Source organism: Jaculus jaculus, chromosome 10 (assembly GCF_020740685.1).
Source record: "Jaculus jaculus isolate mJacJac1 chromosome 10, mJacJac1.mat.Y.cur, whole genome shotgun sequence".
Lineage (NCBI taxonomy): Eukaryota > Metazoa > Chordata > Mammalia > Rodentia > Dipodidae > Jaculus > Jaculus jaculus.
In genome coordinates this window covers 4,077,901-4,099,095 of record NC_059111.1, presented here as the reverse complement: position 1 = coordinate 4,099,095, position 21,195 = coordinate 4,077,901, and the positions used below count along the sequence as shown (strand labels likewise).

Sequence of the window (21,195 nt, the reverse complement as noted above, 5' to 3'; positions counted from 1 at the left end):
CAGAGAGGGGTAGGAAGCGTCTTTTAGCGGATACCGATGTAGTAGGTTGCACAACTCCAGGAATATACCGACAGCCACTGAATTGCACATTTAAAAGGAGATGAAACACAGCATGTGAATTATACCTCCGTAGGGTTGTTAAAGCTCTTCTGTTTAACAAGGGAGCTTTCAGCAAGTGCTCATTACCTAATAGCCAGAAGTGGTACAAGACCGGTGCGCGGCTTCTGCCATCTCTGGCATCACGTGAGGAAAGAGAAGAGACGTTTATTTACCCTTTCTACTGATGACAGCTGCTGCTGTAACCCGTCACATTTCTTGTTTGCTTCTTCAAAAAGACTTTTGTATTTTCCTATCTGCAACTGCTGACCACTCACTGTTCGCTGCTGTTTCATACAATCTTCTTCCAAATTTTTCACCTGAGACTTTAAATCCTGGATTTCATCTTCCTATGATTAAGAAATTATAAACTACGTGAAAAGTGTACAAGATTTGGTACCAAAACAGAAGGTTCAGACAGGCTTTGATGAGATATGTATACCCATTTAACACAGAAGAAACAAAGTACATTCCATATTCATCTTCAGAAAAAGAAGTCGTTTTATGGAGATTTCTTTTTATCAGGGTCATTCATAGCCCAGGCTGATCCCAAACTTGCTATGTGGCCAAGGAGGACCTTGAACTTCTGATCTTGCTGCCTCCAACTCCCAAAGGCTGGAATTACAGGCATGTGCCACCTTGCCCAGTTCATTTGGTACTGGAGATAGAACCCAGGGCTTCATGTATGCTAGGCAAGCACTCTACCAGCCTTTGTATTTAACAGGTCACCTGGTAAATCCAAAATGGGAAATTCTTAAGCACAAAACAAACTTAAAATTCTTTTTTAAAAATTTTTTCGAGGTAGGGTCTCATTCTAGCTCAGGCTGGCCTGGAATTCACTATGTAGTTAGTCTCAGGGTGGCCTCGAACTCATGGCAATCATCCTACCTCTGCCTCCTGAGTGCTGGGATTAAAGGCATGCACCCACCATGCCCAACTAATAATAAAATTCTTTAGCTCTGTGATAATGTATGTCAGAATGAAGTTTGGTATTTATGTACAATTTCTGGACTCAAAACACAACTATGGATCATATCTAAACAAAGCTACCCAAGAATATAATGAGAACTGCCCCAAGGTACCTCTGATAGCATTTCTCCTGAGGGCTCCTCACACCTCACCTTTCTATTGCATTCGCACACAACCTTATCCAGCTCCTCCTGCATGACACGCAGCTTAGCCTTGAGGAATCTGACCTGGGCCTCTGTGAATTTAAAGGGTTAACTCAGTGGGTTTGCTGACTCTAAGACACATCAATTACAAGATAAACCCATTTTATGAGGGTAAATGCTCAAAATAAGCAGTGTAGGGCTGGGAAGGTGGTTCACAGGTAAAAGGTACTTGCCTGCAAGGCCTCCTGGCCTGGGTTCAGTTCCAAAGCCACTCACATAAGCCAGATGCCACGAGTCACTCAAATGTCTGGTGTTTGTAGCAGCAAAAGGCCCTGACACACCCACCCACACCCACACCAATAAATAAATACTTATAAATAAAAAAAAATAGTATTTTCCTAAGGTCTCATTTGTTTTGCAGCATATATTTTGTGATGAGTGCATCACCCTATGGTTTAACAGAGAGAAAACATGTCCACTGTGCGGAACTGTGATTTCGGATCATATAAATAAGTGGAAAGATGGAGCCACTTCATCACATCTTCAAACATATTAACTTGTATAAACTTTTAAGACCACAAAACACTAAATTTTATTTGGTATTGAAAAAGGTATCAATATTGGTCTCCAGGACTAGAAGAAAACTTTTTTTTTGTTTTGTTTTTTGTTTTTTGTTTTTTTGAGGTAGGGTCTCACTCTGGCCCAGGCTGACCTGGAATTAACTCTGTAGTCTCAGGGTGGTCTTGAACTCATGGCGATCCTCCTACCTCTGCCTCCCGAGTGCTGGGATTAAAGGCGTGCGCCACCACGCCCGGCTAGAAGAAAACTTTTGATTCAAATGGTTTTATAATATTGCAAGACATATATGTATAGTCCAGTTTCTCAAAAGATTACATGAAAGAGCTGTACTTTTAAAAACATGTACTTGCTGGACATAGTGGCACACACATTTAATTCTAGCACTTGGGAGGCAGAGGTAGGGGGACTGCTGTGAGTTCAAGGCCAGCCTAAGTAAGTAAATAGTGAATTCCAGGTCAGCCTGGGCTAGAGCGAGACCATACCTGAGAAAAAAAGTATATATTCAATTTAATGAATATATAACTTTTATTCTACCTAATTATTTGACAGGTAATTGCAGTGTTAAATTGTGTGTCTTCTTGCTGGTGGTACAAAACAGATGTTAGAAACTAGAACTAGGCCAGGCATGATGGCTCAACCTGTAATTTCAGCACTCAGGAGGTTGAGGTAGGAGGATGGCAATGTTCACCCCGTGCAGAGACCTTGCCTCAGAAAGAAAGAGATTGAGAAATACAGAAGGGAAAAGAAACTATAAGTGGTGGTAGTTTCTAGAGGGGTCAGGTATTTTTTTTTTTTTGATACTTTTCAGAGTCAAGATTTTTTTCATATCATTTTAAGAAGGTATCTGAAATAATTTTCTCTAGTATTGACTTATAATTACCATCCTAAAAATGGTTATTCACAAAATTTGTATTTTAAATGAAAATTTTAAAAGCTTTATTTTACTTGTAACAATCACATTTTATAAGTAAAGATTTACTGAGAATGATACATTTTAATACTGTATTTGCTGTATGATGATTAATAATCAGTGAGAATAAATAATTTAAATGTATTTGGAGACCGTTTACATGTTTCCTACCATTACTTTTAGCATGTGCAGTCTTGCTTTTTGTATACTACTATAGGGTATCTTGAAATAACTATTAAAATAATTTACATGGGAAAAAAAATAGGCAGTCTGGTGCCGGGAGTGCCTGTGAGGTTACAGTGGAAGCATGCAGGGAGCGAGAAGTCCGCCCCTCAGCTCGCCACTGGGAGGAGGAGAGAGGGGCAGGGCAGAACCCCCACCTGAGAACCTGACCCGCAAGCTGGCACTCACGTAAGTCTGCAGACGGGAGTCACACTCACCACAGTGGTCCAACATACATGAAACAAACATGTCCTCTGTAGTGAAACACAGCCTGGAATCTTACCAAGCAGCCTGTGCTCCCAACCTGCCCCTACAGCTTTCCATCCCACACTTAGCCTCTCCCAGGAAGTGCCCGTGCCAAGAAAGGATTCTCCCATGAGGGGAGACCAGGGACGGCCCCACCAAGGACACTGAGCCAGTGGCAGAGAGGAAACCCGTACTACGGGAACAGTGGCATGCATGTTTACCCTGGCTTTCTGTGTCTCTATTCTGTGACAGGGACTGTAACCAGCAGGGCCATGGAAACTGCTGTGGAGAAGCAGACATCTGCCCAGCACTTCCTGGGAGGCATCTTAAAAGAGGCAAAGGAAAAGCAACTGACTTCCTGCCCACCTCAGTCCACCAGGCTGGCTTAGGTCAGCATACACAGTAAAGCACAAATGAAACAAGTGCCTCCCTTTACGACTGAGTCCTGCAGCTCAATCATCATCATGCATACCAACCATTAGGCTTTTTGGAGAATTTTAAAGACATACTTCATGACTGTCTAACACAAACTGCTGAATTCTCAAAGACACCATCGTTGCAGGGCTAAGAGGCTGGAAAGCACAATTAACTGTTCTGTGTAACTGTACAGGTAACCTACCATTAACCTCTCTCTATAGGCACACATTCTGTCTGGGTTTGTTTGTTTGTTTCAATAACATAGATGTTCTTTTTTTTTTTTTTTTTTAAGTTTTTTTTGTTTGTTTGAGAGGTTGGGTCTCACTCCAGCCCAGGCTAACTTGACTCTCACTCTGTAGTCCCAGGCTGTAGTCCCTTGAACTCACAGCGATCCTCCTACCTCTGCCTCCTGAGTGCTGGGATTAAAAGCATGCACCACCATGTCCAGCTTTAATTTTTAATTATTTGCTTGCAAAGAGGGAGGGAGGAGGAAAGAAGAAGAGACAGAGAGAAAGGGAGAGAAACAGACAGAAAGCATACCGGCACATCAGGGCCTCTAGCCACTGCTCATGAACTCCAGACACATGTGCCACTTAGTGCATCTGGCTTTATGTGAGTACTGGAGAACTAACTGAAACTGGATGTCAAACTTTGTAAGCAAGTGCCCTTAACCACTGCGCCATCTCCCCAGTACAACACAGACGTTCCTCTTAATTTCAACAATTAGAGGCATTACTGCTGACTAATATAATGCTTTTAGATAACCTAAATTTAGTATTTCCTAGTGATATGCAGAGGCTGAGTTTTAAGTATTGATGACTTGATTACTGCACCTGACACTACAGCAATTCATTTATTTTGTTCCACATACTGATTTAACATGCGCATAAGCCAGATGCACACAAGGTCACACATGCGCATGAGGGGTACATGAGTCTGGAGTTCATTTGTAGTGGCTGAAGGCACTGGCATGCCAATTCTCTCTCTTGGAAAAAAAAAAGGCAGTCTATTGCCTCAAAAATATTAAAAATAATAATTTTTTAAAGTTCAATAAACTCCAAACAATTCTCCAGATTCAAGTTTTAATTTTTTTTTTTTTTTTTTTGGCTTTTTGAAGTAGGGTCTCACTCTAGCTCAGGCTGACCTGGATTCACTATGTAGTCTCAGGGTGGCCTCGAACTCTTGGCCATCCTCCTACCTCTGCCTCCTGAGTGCTGGGATTAAAGACAGGTGCCACTATACCCGGCTAAGTTTTAAGTTTTACAATACAAAATATCAAATACAAGAGTAGAGAATTGGCTTTTACCACATTCAACAATTCTAGCTCATGGCCGATCTCACCTCCTCTGTCCTCCCACTCCTTCCTTCCCTTACCACACACTGCGACTATCCTGACACAGAAAACATCACAATCGTTTTTTAAAGAAAGTTTCCAAACATCTTTTTTCCTAAGTAATGGTAGAGAAAAGACAAAAGAAAAACCCACCTGTTCCAATATCCTCGCTAACCCCACAGAAGACATCATCGTCTACGTCTTCTGGTAAACCTTCCTCTTCCAGCTGCCCTTCAATCCTGGAGATTGTCTTTGCAAGAGAGAAGTCTGCAAAGTCCTCTGGAATGGCCACGTCATCGGCAGCTTGCACCTCGGAGAACTTCAGCTTAGCACTAAGATAGAAGACATGCATGTGTGTACACTGAAATAGGATGGTAGAGAGGAGACAGTTTGCCTACGTAAGAAATTCCAAATGCTAAACGATGTTGAAATCTACAGCTGACACTTGCATGGGCTCCCTCCGAAAGCCTTGGCTCTGCAGGGTGGGAGGGCCAGGTCTAGCCTGAGGCTGCCACTGTACATGCACTGGACAGGAGCTGTGCGAGCTGATGCTGCCCTGGCCATAATTCCCAAAGCTCTTGAGAAGGAACTGTCATTAGCTTAATTAAATTCAGTGCTCTGTTTGCCACCTGTGGTGGTTTGAATGTGCAGTGTCCCCTACAGCCTCGTGTGCCAGTGGTGAAGCCTCAGACTCAATCCCCAGCTGGTGGAGCCTTGCTGGGGGCTGGCCTTGTTTTTATTGCCCAGCCCGGTAGCCAGTGCCAGTGAGATGAGCCATGGTGAATAAGCCACTTCTGGTTGGCTTTGTCCCAGCAACAAAAAGGTAGCTCAATGCCACCTAAGGGAAACACATTCTACAAGAATCAAAACTGACTAAAATATTGAATTTTTCAATTATTTACTTATTTTTTGCATGTTTTGGTGTATGGGCACACTAGTCTCTTGCTGCTGCAAAAGAATGCCCACAGGGGGCTGGTGAGATGGCTTAGCAGTTAAGGTGCTTGCCTGCAAAGCCTAAGGACCCATGTTCAACTCCCTAGATCCCATGTAAGCCAGACACACAAGGTGGCACACTTGTCTGAAATTCAACAGCAGTGGCTAGAGACCCTGGCACACCAATTCTCTCTCCCTCTCTCATAAAAAAAAAAGAGGAATGCTCATCTGCCACCATCTGTTTTACATGAGTGGCTGGTGAATCACACTCGGGCCAGAAGGTTTTGTAAGCAATTGCCTTTAACCACTGAGGAATCTCTCTAGCCCCTGAATTTTTAAAAATTAAGCAGAGCAAGAAGTATAGAATAAAACTCACTTTTGAGGGCACTGGCACATGTACATGTCAACAAGTTCGTGGTTCTGAAAGCCTGAGCTACTTCCAATACATAAGCAAATGTTTCAGAACTTGGCTTGGAACAAGCTTTCATTTAAAAGTGGATATGAAGTAAGAAAACAAGATAACCCTTTACATATGTGCAGTGAAGCTCACCTTTTGCTCATTGTGTTTTGTATTTATTTTTTTTATTCCTGCTCCTTCACTCTATTTTCCCCCTTTTATTAGCAAAACAATTTGGGTGCTGGAGAGATGGCTTATTGGTAAAGGTGTTTGCCTGGAAAGCCAAAGGACCCAGCTTCAATTTTCATGTAAAGTCATATACTCAAGGTGGCACATGCATCTGCAGTTCATTTGCAGTGGCTGGAGGCCCTGGTGCGCCCATTCTCTCTATCTGCCTCTCTCAAATAAATAAATAAAACATTTAAAAATTTAAAAATTCAGATATAAGAATTAACAGAGATTATTCAAGAATTATAATGTAACTTCCATCTTGGGCAGGTAACACACACACGCACACAAAATTTAGTGACTTACAGAAAATAAGAAGCTAGATGGTACAGCCCAATCCTCTTCCTTTTCTGGAAAAGTCCCTACCCTGAACAGCCTTGTAGTGATAATGCATGCTAAGGACAGTCTTGAATTTGTTCTCACAATAACCAGAAAAAAATACAGTACAGTCATACCATGATCTAATTCACCCTCCACCCAGCAGAAACGTACCGCATGCCATGCTCCAAATACTCAAGAACCAGAAGTCGGGCTAGTCTATGAGAAAACTGGGCAGAGTAATTAAAAAAAAAAAATCCTACATTCAAGTATCACTTTCAACAACATTTTTCACTAAAAACAAGTTAAAGTCACTACACTCCAAAATGTTTGTTTTGGTGAACACAAAATGTTCACTATCTGGTGTAAAACATTTCTTAGGAGAAAATAAATTGAGGAATGTGGATGAGATATGAGCACTATAACTTTATAAAAAGATCTGGAGAAACAGCCTAAACTAAGAATGCTGACACTGTGAATTGTAAAACTAAAAAAGAAAACAGCATTTTTGAAACTACTATACCTTGGATTTCTTTTTCTTCCTTTACTTGAAGAGTGAAGTTTGTTCTGAACCTTGCTTACAGGAGCAATATTTTTGGTCTTTGGCTGCATGAAAAGAATTGAAACTACTGAATAGCTAGTCTAATCATTTCCTGACAAAAGCAATTTTGGAAGATGTGCAATTACTATTTTGCTACAAATAAAAAGTGATATTTATTTAATTTATTTATTTGAGAGAGAAAGAGAGAGAATGGGTGCACCAGGGCCTCTAGCTACTGCAGCTCCAGACACATGCACCACCTTGTGCATCTGGCTTACGTGAGTACTGGGGAATTGAACCTGGGTCTTTAGGCCCAAGAACTGATATTTCTATGGAATTAATTTAGTTGTATTTTCAAGAGCCCCAGAACTGTGTAGATGGAAAAGAGAGATCACCTGGACCAAGATATTCAGCAATATGGAAAATGAGCTCCGAAGATTCAATTACATTCAGCCACTAGGAAAAAATTAATCTAGTTCTACTCACTAGCCCAAGTTTCCCACTAGGCCTTCCCTGGCTTTCAGTCTCCGTTCCCTGTGCTCTGGTCTTGGTGGGTGGGAACAAGGAAATCCCAGGATATCCTGAGTGCAAATCTGGACATGGAGTGACCAGCCCTTTTAAACAGCCGGCCATGTAGCTGAGTTCCTTCCTTTTTCGGGTCTTTATTAGTTTAAGATTCACAGAGAAAACTGAAGAGCCCCAAGTGATAAACTTGGTACACTTAAAATCTTATTTTATGTACGTCCAACTGCTCAGTGAAATTTAAGACAAAAATAACTCAGAGTGCTGAGGAGATGGTTCAGTGGTTAAAGCGATTGCTGTGCAAGCCTGGCAACCAGAGTCTGGCGCCCCAGGGCCCACATCAAAGCCGGACACAAGTAGCACAGGTGCCTGTGATTCCTGTGCACCTTATAACAAGATGGAGGTGGAGGCAGGGGATTCTTGGATGCTTGAGGGCCTGCAAGCCAACTGGCCTGGTGCACACAGCAGTGAACAAGAGAGACCCTGTTTCAAAGGAGGTGGGAAGTGGGTACAAACACCCGGAGGTTGTCCTCTGACCTCCACATGTGCGTGTGCATAAGTACACAAACACACACCAAGTTCCTTCATGAGCAATACTTCACTAATGTACTCCTTCTGAGCATTAAGGTTTGTACTCTATTTCTATTGAGTACATACCTTAGTTTCTGAATGTCGTTGAACCATCCCTTCAGAAGACGATACAGCTCTATGGGTCAAATAAACATCACACATTAATAATAGCCCTGACTGAAACACAATGATATTTAACAGTAATTACACTACATTGGGAAAAATGTACACTATTGCTATAATCCCAGTTAGCCACATTGACTTAGCTTCTGTATAAGTTATGAAGGTTGGTTTCTATATAAATTAAATATGAACATTTCTACAAAATCACACTTAATGATCATGTATACATGTAGAATTATGTTGCATGCCAATTCTCGTTATCCACATGTTAATGTTTTTTTGAATGAGTATCATAAAAAAGTGCTTTGGGGCTGGAGAGATGGCTCAGCAGTTAGACACTTGCTTGTAAAGCTTGCTTGCCTGTTTAGTTCAGCCAGATGCATACAATGGTACATGTGTCTGGAGTTCATTTTCAGTGGCAGGAGGCCCTGGCACACTCCCCCCGAGCCTCTCCCACATACACATGCACCTCTCTACTCACGCACACACACACACACAATGTATTTTTTTAAGTGTGGTATGGGGGGCTGGAGAGATGGCTTAGCAGTTAAAGCACTTGCCTGTGAAGTCTAAAGACCCGGGTTTGATTCCCTAGTAACTATGTAAACCAGATGCACAAGGTGGAGCATGTGTGTGTCTGGAGTTCATTTGCAGTGGTTAGAGGCTCTGGCATGCCCATTCTATCTGCCCCTCTCTCTCTCTCTTGCAAATAAATATATATATTTTAAGTGTGGACTAGAGAGATGGGTTAGCAGTTAAGGTGATTGCCTGCAAAGTGTAAGTACCCAGGTTTGATTCCCCAGAACCCATGTCAGCCAGATGCACAATGTAGCGCATGTGTCTGGAGTTCGTCTGCAGTGGCTAGATGCCCTGATATGCTCATTCTCTATCTGCCTTTCTCTCTCAAATATATATCTATCTATATATTTTTTAAGTGCTTTGGGGGCTGGAGAGATGGCTTAGTGGCTAAGGTACTTTCCAGTGAAGCCTAAAGACCTGTTTGACTCTCTAGATCCCACATAAGCCAGGCACACAAAGGTGAGGCAAGCACAAAGTGGCACATGCCCACTAGGTGGTACAAGTGTCAAGTTCAAATGTAATGGCTGAGGCCCTGATGCCCCAATTCTCTCTCTCCCTCACTCTGTCTCTTTCTCACGCTATCTAAAATAAAAAATAAAAATAAATAAACAAATAAAAATAAATGTAATAAGTGCTTTGGGGGCTGGAGAGATGGCTTTGAGGTTAAGGTGTTTGCCTGAGAAGCCTAAGGACCCATGTTTGACTCTTCAGATCCCATGTAAGCCAGACACACAAGATGATGCAAGCACGCAAAGTTGCACATGCACACAAGGTGACACATGTGTCTGGAGTTTGAATACAGTGGCTGGAGGCCCCAGCGTGCCAATTTTTCTCTCGCTCTCATTTTCTTGCATAAAAAAAGGTCAGTCTGTTATGCTTGCCTCAAAAAAACCAAAAAACAAACAAAAACAAAACACAAAAAAACCCCAGTGCTTTGGTTAAATAATTCACTCCTGAGAAGACATGTCAATGTTTTCACAGGAAAATGCAAATGGGAACCCTGACAAGTGACTACTGCACTCTGACACAACCAGCCATGGCACTCTTCTCTGTGAGCACTCACTGCTGTCATTCTAAAGCTCTTCCACACGCAGTTGGCCTTTCCCACTGTTCTGCCTTTTCCTTTGCCCAAGGTGAGGCCTTTGTCATAGTATCTCACATACACACACTTTTTTTTTCCCCGCTTTTTTGAGGTGTGATCTCACTCTAGTTCAGGCTGACCTGGAATTCACTATGTAGTCTCAGGGTGATCTCAAACTCATGGTGATCCTCCTACCTCTGCCTCCCAAGTGCTGGTATTAAAGGTGTGTACCACCACTCTCAGCCAAACTCTTTTTTAAAAAATGTTTTTTATTTGCAAGCAGAGAGAGAGAGAAAAGAGACGGAGAGAATGGGTGCATCAGGACCTCCAGCCATTGCAAAGGTACGCTAAATGCATGCGCCACATTGTGCATCAAGCTTTACATGGCTACTAGGGAATCAAACCAGGGCTTTGCAGGAGAAGGCCTTAACCACTGAGCCCTCCCCAGCCCTCACATGCAAACTCTTACGTTGACATCAACTATGCCCTGAATGAGTAAATGAAATGAATAAATGAATATATCTAAATCCAGTTTGTTTCATGCATTTACTCTAAATTTTCAAAATGGTTATTTACTTGAAAGAGAGAGAGAGGTAGATACAGAGAGAGAAAAAATGGATATGCCAGGGCCTGTAGCCATTGCAAATGAACTCCAGATGCATGTGCCACCTTGTGCTTCTTGCTTACGTGGATCCTAGGGGATCGAACCTGAGTCCTTAGGCTTTGCAGGTAAGTGCCTTAACCACTAATCCATCCCTCCAGCCCTGTATGTGGTTTTAAGCATCGAGTATTTAAGGGCATCTGCCAACTGCCCACAGGCTGGATCTACCCACAGCCCTTTGTGCCATGGTGTCCCTGCTGCTTCCACTCTGCAGTAGTAGAGTAGATCTGACAGAATAACCATAAATCAAAAACCCTTACCTACCTGGTCCACTCCAGAAACAGTTTGCCTACCCCTGCTCCACTGTCTAGACTGCAGAGTGCCTGCATTAACACCTGGCAAGTATAACTCACTGTTGCATTGCTGCTGTGAAAACTCCTCCATCACTTCCCCTCAGAATGCCAAACTGCAGTGGAGGACATGAGAAGTGAAATGACTTTCTATCAGATTTGATATTAAACACCAAGATATACTTAGATAAAATCTACTACAAATATTTCTGGGAAGGAAAAATGGCTTTCAAAATACCATTAAATTACAGAAAACAAACATTCCTGCATGTTTCTAAATAATATGCCCACTTTATCCTCAATTCAACACCTGCCATCTCCTTGGCATATTTTGTGCACCTCACATTCCATATGCGTGCATGCGCGTGCACACAGACACAGACACCAGCCGTCTGTCTCCGCAGGCTTCCCAGCGCTAACAGAGCTGCAAACACGCAGAATGTTCTACAGCGCAGGCCTCTGCTTGCTTGTTGGTGTTCTCCATGAATGCTTCGTTAGCAACAGAACCGAAATGATTGGGCAGTCAACCTTGCTTGCAGCAGGTTGAAGGAAACACATGCTAAACTTTAGGAAACTAAGTTCCAGTTTCCCAACCATATTTTCTCATGGAGTAACCCTAGGTATGGAAGACTATGATAAAATATCCAGCATAAGTATACATTTTTAGGTATACAGTTCAATCAATCTCAACAAATCTATATAGACAGAGAACTACCACCACCAATGCAGAGAGTATTTTCATCATCCCAAAAGGTTCCTTGTGCCCGTGGTAAGTGGTTCTCTAAACCTCCCCCGCCCTAGAGGACCACTAACCTGGTTCCCATCCCTGCAGCTTGTCTTTTCCGGAATGGTGAACACTGTGCTGAGCTCTGCGACTACATTTAGGTTAGGGACAGACACATAACCAACAACAGTCTCCTAGGGTTACAAGAGAGCTGACAATTTTCTCCGCTGCCTAGTAAAGTCACGCTCTGTGTGACGCTCACACTGGTGAGGCCACTGTCAGTGACCGTCTCAGAACACATCTCCTCGTCAGTGGCACACGACCATTAATAGGAAAGCAGACTGTGGGCATTTTCAGTCTGACGTCTCTTATTTAGCACGGGTGCTACTTTATCAGGCACTTATTTCTGCTTATTACTAAATAGTATTCCACCATTACTTACAGATTCACCACTTGATAACGTTGTTTAACTGCAGAGGACATATTCCAAGACCCCCTAGTGGATGCCTGAGATAGGATAGTATCAAATCCCATATAAATTATGTTTGTTCCTATGCACACATAAGTCACAAAGCTCGATTTATAAACTAAGTATGGTAGGAAGTTAACAATAACTATTAAACATAGAACAATTATAACAATATCCTGCAATAAAAGTTGGGTGAACTTGGTCTCTCTTTGCGTTTTGTACTGTACTGTACTCAGCCTCCCTCCTCTGGTATGGTGTGGCGCGGTAAGATGAAACATGCCTGTGCTGTGCCATGAGATGGACTGGCTGGCCCTGTGACACAGCATTGGCCACTAAGTACACACAGTGAGGACCTGCTGGACTAGAGACTCACATCCCAGGCAGGATGAGTGTGGTGCTTTGATTCAGCTGTCCCCCATAAACTTAAGTGTTCTGAATTGAATGCTAGGTTCCCAGCTGATGGAGATTTTGAAATTAATGCCTCCTGGAGGGAGTGCATTGTTGGGGGCGGGCTTATGGGTATTATAGCCAGTTTCCCCATGCCAGTGTTTGGCACACTCTCCTGTTGCTATTGTTCACCTTATGTTGGCCAGGGGGTGATGTCCACCTTCTGCTCATACCATCGTTTTCCCTGCCATCATGGAGCTTCCCCCTCGAGCCTGTAAGCCAAAATGAACCTCTTTTTTGCCCACAACCTGCTCTTGGTCAGGTGATTTCTACCAGCAATGCAAAGTGGTACCAAGGAGTGGGATTGCTGCTAGACACCTGACTGTGTGGCTTTGGCCTTTTGGAGCTCATTTTTCAAGAGAAATGTGGAAGGATTTGAAACCTTGACCTAAGAGACGCCTTGCAGTGCAGTAAGTACAGCTTGATGGACTATTCTGGTCAGAGTTGAAAGACTTGCATGCAGTAAGAATTATGGACTGTGAGGTTTGGCTTATGAGGGTGAGAAAAAGCTTTGTTTGGACTGGGCTAGAAGCAGTTTGAGAAGCTTGCTATTATGCCCGTGTCCTGAGAAGTTGTACAGGGTATGTAGACTCTTTTGAAGAGGTCTGGGTGTTCAAGGAGTGTCCTGTTCTCCAAAGTCTGCTTTATTCCCCCGTGGATTAACAAATTGGCACCCTACCTGGTATTGTGGAGTTTAAGAAATGCAGGAAAGGGAAGGTCATTGAATTTGCAACACAGTCTTGTGTTTTGGAAATGGCCATGGGCAGTGTGAAGCAGGTTTACTGGATGCCTGCATGGAGACCCCATGGGGCCATGAGGATGAATCCTGGATTGTAGTGGAGACCCAGTGGAGCTGCTGGGACCACAAGATGGCTGCCAAGGAAAGCTGCTGGCCCAGATGAAGTTTTCCAGGACTGTGAGTAGCCTAGCTGGAGGGGTGGAATTGGAACTCTGGACACTTGTTGCTGGTTAGAATTGTTGGATTTGGAGACTTGACACTGGTTAGAGTTGTTGGACTTGGAGCTACAGAGTTTGATGTTTTCCCTGGTTGCTTTAAATCTTGTATTGGTTGAATATTTCCCATGCACAATGCCATCTTTTGCAGTGTGTTTATTCTGTGCCATTATGGTTTTTTGTTTTGTTTTGTTTTTGGTATTATGGCTCAGTTAAAAGATCTTAGACTATGGGGATGTTTGAACATCACTGGGATTGATAAAAACTATGGGGACTTTTAAGTTGGACTGAGTGTGTTGTGTTTTACATCATGAATGGTTATCAGTTTATGGGGGTCACGGGCAGAATGTGGTGGTTTGATTCAGATGTCCCCATAAGTTTACGTTGCTAAGTGGATGCTATGTTCCCCAGCTGATGGCAATTGAAAATTAAAGCCTCCTGGAGGCAGTGTATTATTAGGAGTGGACGTTTGGGTATTATAGCCAATTTCCCTTTGTCAGTGTTTGGCACACTCTCCTGTTCCTGTTGTCCACCTAATGTTGGCCAGGAGGTAATGTCCACCCTCTGTTCATGCCATCATTTTCCCTGCCATCATGGAGCTTCCCCCTCGAGCCTGTAAGCCAAAATGAACCTCTTTTTTCCCCACAAGCTGCTCTTGGTTGGGTAATTTCTACCAGTAATGTGAACCTGACTGCAACAATGGGGCAAGACAGTGTGAGATCCCATCATATTGCTTAGAACAGTGTATAATTTGAAATTTATGGGTTGTTTATTTCTCAATTTTTTTTTTTTTTTTTTTTTTTTTTTGGTGAGGTAGGATTTTATTGTAGCCCAGGCTGACCTGGAATTCACTATGTATTCTCAGGATGGCCTTGAACTCATAGTGATCCTCCTATCTCTGCTTCCCAAGTGCTGGAATTAAAGGCGTGTACCACCACGTCTGGCTTTATTTCTGGAATTTTCCACTGACAATTGCAAGACTTAGACTATGTGGTGATTGTCATTGCCTCTGCTATAGTGAGATTTTTATCATTTCATCACATGGATCCTACACTGTTCCTCTTAAATTTATTGTACACATTTGATAGTTGTCTAATTTCTTGACTGTTAGAAATTCACATGAAGTCAAGAAAAATATAGATATATGTATATATTATTTTTTATTAACTTATCCTTCCATAGAGTTCACAGGTAATTTTAAAAGAAAGTATAGGAGATGGAGCTGAGATCACATGAAGAAAGTTGAAGAAGGTTAGTGCAGTGCATGAGAAAAGGTCTGGAAACACGTCACTGTGGTCTAAACCCAAGGGAAATGACGACTTTGTAAGGCCCGTTGGCTCTTGAATGACTCTAAGCTGCAGTGTTTTAAAGAAGGATGATTATACTTATGTCAAAATAATACTTGGGGGCCAGGCATGGTGGTGCATGCCTTTAATCCCAGCACTCAAGAGGCAGAGGTAGGAGGATCGTCATGAGTTCAAGGCCACCCTGAGACTACATAGTGAATTCCAGGTCAGCCTGAGCTAGAGTAAAACCCAACCTCAAAACAGAAAAAGAAAATAATAATAATAATAATAAAATAATAATAATACTTGGAGTTACACAGAGGAAACAGGTGAAGGTCTGCCTTACATCTCACTAGTAAAAGCCCAGCTACTTTATTATTTTTTTTAAATATTTATTTTTATTTATTTACTAGAGGGGGGAGGAGAAAATGGGCGCACCAAAGCCTTTAGTCACTGCAAATGAACACTAGACACAAGCGCCACCATGTGCATCTGGTCTATGTGGGTTCTGGGGAATCAAACCTGGGTCCTTAACCAGTAAGCCACCTCTCCAGCCCCCCAGCTATTACTTACATATCACATTCTTCTTTGAGCTATAGTCAACATTTGCATGAAAAGACTCCATAGAGTGAAGACCTGTATGGATCACTGAGTTTATAAAATAACCAAGGGTAGTAGAGAATTTAAGTCACTTACCTTGTACTATAATCACCTTCCCCTTCATGTGACTTGACTTGTGCTGAAAGAGGTCTCCATCGCATTTCCTGTTGATCTCTCTAGAGTCAAGAAACTATATTAAATGCCTGTCTGAACATTAATATGTTGAGCTGTCCGATGTTCCTGTGATGTCACAGCACTGAAATGCTGCCGCATGGGAAGTGCTGCTTTATTAGAATGACACTTTTGTTCTGGGGCTAACAAAGTCAATTTCAAGGGAAAGGTGCCTTTATATACTTCCAACTCCTGTGTCCCAACTACTTTAGAGATTTCCAGCTTATGCAATGGAAATTAGAAAGAGGGGCTGGAGAGGTGACTTAGCAGTTCAGGTGCTTGCCTATGAAGCCTAAGGACCCAGGTTTGATTCCTCAGAACCCACCTAAGCCAGATGCACAAAGTAGAACATGTGTCTGCAGTGGCTGGAGGCCCTAGTGTGCCCATTCTGTCCCTCTATCTGCCTTCCCCAGCCCCCTCCCTCCCTCTCTCTCTCAAATAAATAAATAAAATAAAAAATACCCCCCCCAAAAGAAAGAGGTACAAGAAATGAGGAGAAAAATCTGTTCAACAGAAAGACTTGTCTTAAACCAGCTCAAAGTCCATGAAGATGGTAAAAATGGGGTTAAAAAAAAACTGGGGTAAAAACTGTTGGCAGACGAGACCCTTGGTTTCCCACCAGGAATAGATGGTAAGACCCTATTGCTGAAGACTCCACATACTTGGACTGCAAAGCCACTGAGAAATCCTGCTGGAACTAAGCTGATAACCTCCTCCCTGTAGACCAGCTGACAGAAAGCTGGAAGAAGCCACTCTACATGTAGGTCAATGGGAGAAAGAGATACCACCAGTGAAGATAATCAACAGTGGACACTGCAAGCCTTTTAATTGGCCAGCCAGGCCAAATGAGGCAACGGGTCCAACAGTAGCACATCTGTTATGGGGGAAACCAACTGCCTTCCAATTGGACTGGAGGCCCGCTCCATGGGGGGAAACACATCCCTAATACTGAAAATTTAAAACAGGGGTAGTCATGAGCCCTATGGGTATAAAATCTGCTGATGTCTGGGAAAATGTATATACTATGCTTATCAAACTGCCCAGTAAGCACTTCTCTTAATATATATACCCTTATATTAACGCTACTCTCACTTTGACTTTGGGATGACTCAGAAGGTATCATAGTTCTGGAAAGAAGTGACTGGAGTACTGAGTAACATCTCGATCACACCTTCCAAGGCTCAGGGTCTAATGCAGAAGAGGTGGTGGAAAGAATGTATGAGCCAAAGGAAGGGTAGGACTCCTTACAACATGCTCCTCCAAAATGGCCTGCATATCCATGACCTCACTGTGCCTGACACTACCTACACAAGACCATCATAAGAGGAGGAAAAGATCATGACATCAAAATAAAAGAGAGACTGAGATGGGGAGGGGATATAATGGAGAATGGAATTTCAAAGGGGAAAGTGGGGGGGGTATTACCATGGGATACTTTTTATAATCATGGAAAATGTTAATAAAAATTGAGAAAAAAAAAAAACTGTTGGCAGAGACACTGAGCAATGAAAACAGGTTAGCAAAAAATCAACACGCCAGCCAGGTGTGGTGGCTCATGCCTTTAATCCAAGCACTTGGGAGGTAGAGGTAGGAGGATCTCCATGAGTTCTAGGCCACCCTGAGACTAGAGTGAATTCCAGGTCAGCCTGAGCTAGAGTGAGAAACTACCTTGAGAAAAAAAAAGAAATCAACATCCCAAGAGTTATAACCTTCCCTTTCTCAGACCTTCTCAGTCTTCTATGCTGCCCCATTTAGGGGCAGAAATAAAGGCTCTCTCTACGGGACTCTTTAGGCGACACATAATGAACCCCTCATTCTACACGCGTGAGTCATCCTGGAAGGTGCTTTCCTGCCCCTCAGATACAGACCACATGAACCCGTGCAGCTGGCAAATCTGCCCCATCCCCTAAAGCCCACTGCCTGCAGGGTCGCGCATGCTGCTGCTCTCATTCCTAGTCTGGCAAATAGTCATGGACGTGTGCGAAGCACTAAAACAAAACAGTCTCCCACTTCCTCTCGGTCCCCAACAACCTTATTTTAAGAGCTCTGGTATTAAAGGAGGAAGCACTGAAAGGAGGGTAGGAACTTTTAGTCTGACACCAGCTGACTCCCTCAGGTGGGCTCCTCCATCCAGGAGCTTGAGGAGGAGGACTCCACTCGGTACTGGAATGGGGAGTGACACTGGGTCTCACACTTTCCATGCCAATGTCATTCTCATTGCGTGTAAGGAACAGCTGGGCACCTGGCTCCCCTTGGCACTCACTTCTCTTTCCTCAGCCTCCATCTGGTGACATTACCTCCGTCCTCAGTCAAGCGTCAGTGTTAAATTCTACATAACGACTCTTCATGCCAGAAAAGACTATTAAAATTAATGCTCATGCTAACTACATGATTGGAACACATAAGTTGAAGCTTTTTATTGATTTTTAGAAAATGTACACTTGGGCTGGAGGTATGGCTTAGTGGTTAAGATGTTTGCCTGCAAAGCCAAAGGACCAAGGTTTAATTCCCCAGAACCCATGTTAGCCAGAAGCACAAGGGGGCATACATGTCTGGAGCTTGTTTATAGTGGCTGGAGGCCCTGGCACACCCATTCTCTCTCTCTCGCCCTCTTTCTCTGTCAAATAAATAAATAAAAATAAAAATATTTTTTAAAAAGGAAAAGAAAAAGCACATTTATCAAAACACAGACATCATCTATTCCTATGCACATATATATTCATGTGCCATTTACAGTCACTCAGAGCTGAACATTTACGCTTTGGGTACTTTTTTTTTTTTTTTTTTTTTTCTTTCCGAGGTAGGGTCTCACTCTAGCCCAGGCTGACCTGGAATTCACTATGGAGTCTCAGGGTGGCCTTGAACTCACAGCGATCCTCCTACCTCTGCCTCCCAAGTGCTGGGATTAAAGGCGTGCGCCACCACGCCCGGCACTTTGGGTACTTTTATGTATGGGTGATTGTATGTCAAATTGGAAAGTTTAAAAGTCGGCATTTAACTTGGAAAAACTGCATCTACTTACTATTACTTCCTCAGCTTGTCGCACCAGGTCAGCCGTTTTGGCTTCCAATTCTGCATTTAAACGCCTACAAGTAGAAAATTTAGTTAATAATAGGGTTACAATGAAACTCTAACAAAAAGGAAAATAAGATTCTGCACTTACATTTTAAGAGGTGACCTAATCGACGGCTGACAACACATGCACAACAATTTTTTCTCTAAAATGAACACAGCTACTAGAACGCACTGCCAAGCCCACCTCTTCCTACCCCAGGGTAGAAACTCGAACACCGTTAAGTCCTGGCCTGCTGCCTCTTCCTCGTGCCTTCAGGTGAACAGACTTAGCTAATAAACTTGGGAAGAATAATCCGGGCAAGTTCAGCTTGGTTCCAGGATTGATCCTCCTGCACAGAATGTAGGTCCCAACCTTGAGTCTCTAGAGGTTGATGTCCTGCTACTAGAGGACAACAGTGACCAGAATGAGGGAGGCCTGCTTGGTCTGGGAACACGCTCGCTTGAGAGTGAGATCATACGTCTAGAGAGCAGATTCAATGTGGCTGACAACAGTCATCAAAATGAAACATTAGTTTGGCCCCCACTTCCCACTCCTGCCCCTCTCCCCCTGGGCAGGGACGGGGAATTATTGGCTTGGTCCAATCAAGCCTGCAAAAATGATTACAATTAGCCCACTGTCATCATCCAACCAATTTTATTTTTTTAACTTTTTTTATTTGCAAGCAGACAGACACAGAGAGAATGAGAATCTGAATGGGTGCTCCAGGGCCTCTAGCCACTGTAAATGAACTCCAGATGCATGTGCCACCTTGTGCATCTGGCTTTACCTGGGTCCTGGGGAAGGAACCCAGGCTATGAGTCTGTGCAAACAAGTGACTTTAACCAATGAGCCATCTCCAACCTATTTTATTTTTAAGATTCTCATCTAACTTACATCTGCTCCAGACACACAAAGTTTATGGTGTTCCCCCAGCCATGGGAGAGGGAGGAATGAATTTACCTCCACACAATCTTTACAGTTAGCATCTTAAATGGTTTAACATCAGTGTAGTGAATCGCACTTAGCTCAGGGCAGGGCAGGACTGAGCAGGGCAGGGAGGACTGGGCAAGGGAGGACTAGGCGGGGGGAGAACTGGGCTGGGCAGGGCAGGGCAGGGCAGGGCAGGAGAGGACTGGGCGGGGCTGGCCCCAGACCCCGCTGGGCGCAGCCCTCACTCTTACTTATACTCCTCTTCCCGAGCCAGCAGGTCCTGCCGAGCCACCGCGGATCTCCGCTTGCCGGGAACGCCGCGGCCCTGCAAGGAGACAGAGTCAGGTTCAAGGACGCGCTCTGTCGCCGAGGCCCCGTCCCTCCCGGCGCCCCCAACCCACCCGCGCGCCAGCACCGCGCGCAGCCATCTTCCCGCCGCGACGCGGTCACCCCGGCAACCGAGCATCCTCGCGCGAGAGCTCCGCATCGTCCCGGTGCGCGGGAACCGCGGCCCGAGACCCGGGGCGGCCGCGCGCCTCCCGCTGGGGCGGGTGGAGGCGGTGCCCATTCGAATAGTGCGAGTAGGTAGGGGCCGGAGAGGTGACTCGCTGGGGCTGGGTCAAGTTCTTTCCTCACAAGGGCCTGAGTTCGGATCCCGTGCACCTGTGCACTGGGTTTGCAATCCAGAGCTAGGGCTCACTGACCAGCCAGTCTAGCCTATTTATCTGGGATTGAAATCGATGAGAAACCTTGGCTCAAAACATGGAATGACACCCGAGGGCCTCTGGGCTCCACGAGTATGTGCACATACCCCCCCCCCGCCACACACGCCCCTAGCTTCTTGTACTGTTCTAACCTAGTGGGCTAGTCTGACTCCCATCTTTTTTGTTTAACATACACTTTTTAGTAAGATTCTAAAGTTTTGATTTTTTTTTTCCTTTTTTCTTTTTCCTTTTTCGAGGTAGGGTCTCACTGTAGCCCAGGCTGACCTGGAATTCACTAAGTAGTCTCAGGGTGGCCTCGAACTCACGGCGATCCTCCTACCTCTGCCTCCCGAGTGCTGGGATTAAAGGCGTGTGCCACCACGCCCAGCTAAAGTTTTGATTTTTAACAGTTAATTTACTTATACCATGGCCAACACATCTAACTCTGAAAGTCAGTCCAAGTTCACATCCGGGCTCTGCCACTTGCTGGTCTGACGGGCCTGAGTATTACCACTCTGTAAATACATTAAAAGCCAATGGGTAGTACACTTAACTTGTTTTTATTTTTTTATTTTTATTTTTGTTTGTTGGTTTTCGAGGTAGGGTCTTGCTCTAGCCCAGGCTGACCTGAAATTTACTATGTAGTCTCAGGGTGGCCTCGAATTCATGGCCATCCTCCCTCCTCTGCCTCCTGAGT

At 43.9% G+C, this 21,195-nt stretch overlaps 1 protein-coding gene across 6 annotated transcripts in view; it reads right to left on the bottom strand.

Annotated features, from left to right (window-relative positions):
- The window catches only part of Tex9 (testis expressed 9), a 31,160-nt gene extending 10,927 nt beyond the window's left edge, over positions 1-20,233 (bottom strand). For 3 of the 6 annotated variants that reach the window (XM_045160781.1, XM_045160785.1, XM_045160784.1), the window contains exons 1-9: positions 20,196-20,233; positions 20,046-20,119; positions 18,832-18,895; positions 15,735-15,814; positions 8,512-8,560; positions 7,315-7,397; positions 5,069-5,247; positions 1,179-1,300; positions 273-446 (exon numbers count right to left, since the gene is read on the bottom strand). In XM_045160781.1, the coding sequence (XP_045016716.1) occupies positions 273-446; positions 1,179-1,300; positions 5,069-5,247; positions 7,315-7,397; positions 8,512-8,560; positions 15,735-15,814; positions 18,832-18,895; positions 20,046-20,119; positions 20,196-20,222 (852 nt within the window). In that variant the 5' untranslated portion in view covers positions 20,223-20,233. Of the gene's footprint in view, positions 1-272; positions 447-1,178; positions 1,301-5,068; positions 5,248-7,314; positions 7,398-8,511; positions 8,561-11,221; positions 11,257-15,734; positions 15,815-18,831; positions 18,896-19,068; positions 19,109-20,045; positions 20,120-20,195 lie in introns of those variants that run through there. The other 3 variants (XM_045160783.1, XM_045160786.1, XM_045160787.1) reach the window with 3 other exon arrangements.
- Between the last annotated feature and the right edge of the window lie 962 nt (positions 20,234-21,195).